Source organism: Nematolebias whitei, chromosome 1, assembly GCF_014905685.2.
Source record: "Nematolebias whitei isolate Nwh7 chromosome 1, NemWhi1, whole genome shotgun sequence".
NCBI classification, from domain to species: domain Eukaryota; kingdom Metazoa; phylum Chordata; class Actinopteri; order Cyprinodontiformes; family Rivulidae; genus Nematolebias; species Nematolebias whitei.
This window is the reverse complement of record NC_056498.1, coordinates 58,769,993-58,775,000: the sequence shown is the minus strand read 5'-3', so window position 1 is coordinate 58,775,000 and position 5,008 is coordinate 58,769,993. Positions and strand designations below refer to the sequence as shown.

The 5,008-nt window shown below is 40.0% G+C and overlaps 1 protein-coding gene across 2 annotated transcripts in view; it reads left to right on the top strand.

The window, feature by feature from the left end:
- ppm1ba (protein phosphatase, Mg2+/Mn2+ dependent, 1Ba) overlaps nt 1-3,046 on the top strand; it is a 24,049-nt gene extending 21,003 nt beyond the window's left edge. Inside the window, exons 6-7 of one of the 2 annotated variants that reach the window (XM_037679498.1) lie at nt 1,545-1,561; nt 2,246-3,046. In XM_037679498.1, coding sequence (XP_037535426.1) covers nt 1,545-1,561; nt 2,246 — 18 coding nt within the window. In that variant the 3' untranslated portion in view covers nt 2,247-3,046. The remainder of the gene's footprint in view (nt 1-1,544; nt 1,562-2,245) is intronic. The other variant, XM_037679490.1, reaches the window with a different exon arrangement.
- The last annotated feature ends 1,962 nt before the right edge of the window (nt 3,047-5,008 follow it).

Sequence of the window (5,008 nt, the reverse complement as noted above, 5' to 3'; positions counted from 1 at the left end):
ATTTCTTCGAAATTTAACAAGCTAAGCACCTAAAACAATTATTTGTTTGCTCGACATTAGCAAAGGTATGTCTCAGTTAAAACTTTTACTTACTGTATTTTTCAGCCTATAAGTCGCAGGTTTTTTTTTTTTTTTGGATAATTTGCATGCCCTGCAACTTATAGGATGAAGTGACATATTTATGGATTTTCCCCATTTTTATAAACCATTTTTTGACTGAGATATGACTGTTGCCATTCATTTTGACTGGGGGAAAAAAAAAGAGCAGTACCACTTTTAGCCACTTGATGGCAGCAGTGTAGTAATCGCTGTATGGCATGCTGTTGTATCATGTAATAGGTAAACGTGACTATAATGACACATTCAAAAAAGTTCAAGACAAAATCAACTGGACTTTATTTATTATACTTTATACTTTGTTACTATGTCCTGGACGACTGAGAATCTTCACCAGTTATTAATGACTCAATCGGCCTGCCGTAACCTCCCCACCTTCATTCTGCTCGCTGCTTGGAACCATCAAAACAGCTGTACCACCCCGGCAAAATGCAGCTAATTTGACCATTAAAGTTCATTCATTAAGCAAATGTTAGACTGAGACACACCTTTGCTATGGATGGATGGATGGATGAATGATTATCTTGTTAAATTTTAAAGAAATGCTGCGGCTGGTCAAGCTGCGCATGCCCGCTTCGCAGCACCTCCGCAACAAAACTGTTTTTGAAATTTATCTGATTTGACCCTCAAAGTGCATTTATTAAGCAAACATTGGACTGAGACACACATTTACTATAATTTCGAGCAAACAAATAATTGTTTTTAAGTGTTAATCATTAAATTCTTGTTAAAGTCCTCCCGTGCACGCTCCCGCGGCGACCATTTGGCAGCCCATCAGGTTTTTGGCACAACACCGGCCTACATTTCCATGTTGTCAGTGGTGACGAGTAACAAACGCGACGCGTCAGCGGTGACACATAATAGATGCGACGTATACGGCGAAGCGACATATTTATGGATTTTTCCACTTTATTAGACAAATATGGACTGATGCGACTTATATGGCGGAGCGACGTGTATGGTAATAAATACACTTCAGTGGTCAAATCAGCTGCATTTTGCCAGGGCGGTGCAGCAAAATAAAGTTGATTTCAAAGTTGCTACAGGCACGCTGGATGAAGGTGGCAGTCTGTGGCAAGCCGATTGTATCATTAATAGCCACTTTTACCTATTACATGATACAATGGCATGCCTTACTTCTTCGACCGCCATCTAGCGGCTGAAAGTGGTAGTATTCAATATTTTCAGTCAGAATTAATGAAAACTGTCATATCTCAGCCAAAAATTGGTTTATAAATATGGGAAAAAAGCCATAAATAAGTCGCTTCGGCGTATAAGTCGCAGTATATGCAAATTATGCAAAAAAAACGGAACTTATAGGGCAAAAAATACAGTACGCATTCACATACATACGCGCGCACACACACACACATATTATAAGGGATGTATCCATGTCTAACTGTGTGTTCACCCTCTGATTAACGCAGCCCTCCTGTTTCATTTGGTAAGTCACATATATAACTGTTAACCCCCCCACACTCTCTTCTAACAACACACCATGCAACCACACACTCCACACACATTCTTACAGGCATGTGAAGTGAAGACCTGCAGAGCATATTCCCTTGTCACACCTCCATCGTCAGTCTTTACTCCCCGCAGTGGTCTATTCTCTAGCATGTAGAGTTCAGTTTAAAGTTTTAAGGTGTGCTTGAGTGTGTGTAAATGTGACCGTAGATCTGATGAGGACGAATGATTAGGTGTTTCTGGTCCTGTCCGTCCCACTCTCACGTCACAGACACGCATGCATTGGCCCTACACGCATGCACTGTCGCCTCACTCAAGTCTTTCAGCGATTGCACGCAAGCGAATACCAGTCTCTTGTTTCTGTGTCACCCCTTGCAATACGACAAAAGCCATGGAGTTGTGTTGGCATATTGTTGCATAAAGTCAACACAAACTGAGTTAGAAAGTGTGCTTACGTTGGTGTTGTAACTTCTTTGTAATGTAGAAAATATTGTCTGTGTCAGTGGTAGACAAACCTGGCCTCAAGCTGAACTCCAGGTTGAGGACAGAATTTACTGACTGTGACTTTAAAATAACAGCATATTCTGTTTTTCTCTTGCTTTGCCACCATCCCTCTGCTTCCCCCTCCCTCTTTCCTCCTCTCATTTCTTTCCTCTTGCAGAGTGGAGACTTGGAGTGCCACTGGTAGCTGTCCAGCACAACGGCGTCATTCGAAAAACAAACGAACAGGACCACTATTCTTCACGAGATCGCATCCGTATTTGTCTTTTAATTTCACGTGAGAATAATCTAAACAGGAATTCTTATTTTGAAAGTGCACCCAGTGTGGAGGACTGCAAACAGATTTTATTTAAATTCACAAACGAGGGAATTAAAAAAAAAAAAACTGCACTACGGAACTATATATACAGTACAAAAGTCAAAGGAGGGGCACATGAGCAGTTTGTCTTTCCTTTTTTTATTGCTTTGTTTGTCATGTTGTTTTTTTTTTAATGATTGACAGACATGGAAACATGTTTGGAAAGCTTTGGGACTCCATGGTGCCTTGCACATACCTGAGAGAGAACAGAGGATCTCACACCTCAACAACCAGCCAGCCACTCACAGATGTTTCTAAGAGACTGAAATGGCTTGCGGCATTATTTGTTTTAAGCGTTATTTTATTATTTTTGCACCTGACTGAGAGCTTATTTACCACACAAGTCTGCAAATACATAAGCTACGTCTTCGGGTTGAGGTGCGGGGGATTCTCATGCTTCAACATGACTACTTCACCTACCTGTATCTGGCTCATTGAAGACTCTCCTGGATTTAAAAGGTCTGAGGTCCACGTCCTCCAAAGACCTGTGTCACCTGAGGCTCCACCACCTAAAAACAAGGGGAATGCTAATGAGTGCGTGGCACCTTCATTTGTTTTGGCTCTTTCTGTCCAAATGAACTCAGGCTGGTGCACCTCTCTGCAGATCAGTTTAACTGGTGTGACTTTTCTTGCACGTCTCTGCTCCTCATTTCTAAAAGGATGTAAACAGTTTATTACTCTTCAGTTATACTGTGTGCTTTCTCTGTCCTCTCCACACTTTGCCTGAATCATAAGCTTTTAAGCCTGCTGTTTTAAAAAAATATAGTAGAATAAATTCAAATATATGAATATATAGATATATATAAATATTTTGATTTGTTTGCTTCACTTATATTCCCAGCCATTGTATTAATTTCATTGTGGCCTATTTTTTGTGTGGTCAGTGTGTGTGCTTTTGTGCGCATACGTGTGTGCAGGCCCTAAAAGATGAAAGGATAAAAAGTCGACGTGCACACGCACTGCTCCAACACAGCAGCTTTCCAAAGACAGGGTCTGAGGGGAAAAGAAATTCCAACCTTCCTCTTCTTTTTCCCTTCTATCCTCGACACGTGCACACACACACACACACACAATCCTGCTCATGCTACGACTTGCCTTTTTCTATGGAGAATATCTTGTGTGTTATTTTTTTAAGCCTTTTTTTTTTTCTTTTCGCTTAATGAAAACATAATTTTGAAAAAGAAAAAAAAAAAAAGAATTCCCTCGTCTTTTCCGAGTACTTGTGCTATAAAAACAGCTGAAAGCAGAGAATGAAATGTATGTTTCAGAGCACATGGAGTGATTTGGTGTTTTCCTCACATTAATTTGTGGTCACGCTGTCACCGTGTGATTTTTCTGACTGCTAACTTCACGCTCTAACGAACTGAGATGACAAAAACAAATATGGGTGAGAATAAAACGTGTTTTTACTTCTTTTAACAAATGTATGCATACACAAAGGAGTTGAGTGGGTAACTTTTTATTGATTCAAAAGATACAAATTCTAACCAAAGTTGCAACAGCTTCTACTATTCAAAGGCACATCTGAAGTGTCAGGATGTGAAGACGTGAATGACTAACGGATTGTTCGATGATTAATCTTCTTGTGGTACTCTTCTCCCGGTGCCATATGACAAATAGGTACTTGAATGTGTAGTTCTTCTGCGATTGTTTCAAAGCGTTATTTACTTTGTTTGTGGTGGAGGGAGTGGGAAGGGGTGCTCTGCATGTTTTGGGACTGACGGGAGGTTTAAGAGATGCACTGGGCGGGTGGGGATAATGGTGGGCATGTTCAGTGTGGTGGTGCATAATGTTAAAGGGAAACCGGTGAAATGATGGCATTTGTTTTCAGACGCCTTTTATTTTTTTTAAATATATTTTCATCATTTGGTTTGAGGTTATTCCCAAATTATCGACGTTGCGGACTAGTTTGAGTCACAACTCGTTTTCTGACTTTAACGTTGTGCAAAGCTTTACCACAGTGAACAGGCCCCCCAGGTTAGATTTTTATTTAAGCTGTATCAGACACTGGGCTTGGAAGAGTGAAGGGAGAGAGGTGTTATTTTTCTGAATGTAACTCATTACTCACACTGATTCCACTATGGACTGGATATTAGCAGCACTTCTGTGTCACATTCTCCTTTCATAAGACATTTAAGGACAAACGCCGTCTTTGCTTCCTCTCTTTTAGATTCTTTTTTAAATATTCATTCGTCTGATTGTGGATTATAGTGTCTGGACTCGCATTTGAGCCGCCACTCACGGGCGGTTTAGTGATGCCTACATAATTAGGAGCTGACTTTTTGCTAGAAAGGTCTCATGGTTCTGGTCCAACTTTAGTTTAACTTAAAATGTCAGAAAAAGAAAGAATATGGAAATGACCACAAACGCTTCATTTGTTAGGTTTTTAGGATAAATGAGCTCTTGATTCGCCAGGTCCTGAATATGTGTATATTTAAATTGACATGTACAATTACAGTAGGAAATTCCACTTTTTTTATTATTCCAAGTGTTATAATTCACATTAGTTCTTTACCTCGAACAACTTAGGTGATCTTTTGAGATGATTAAAGATGGGCAGGTTTG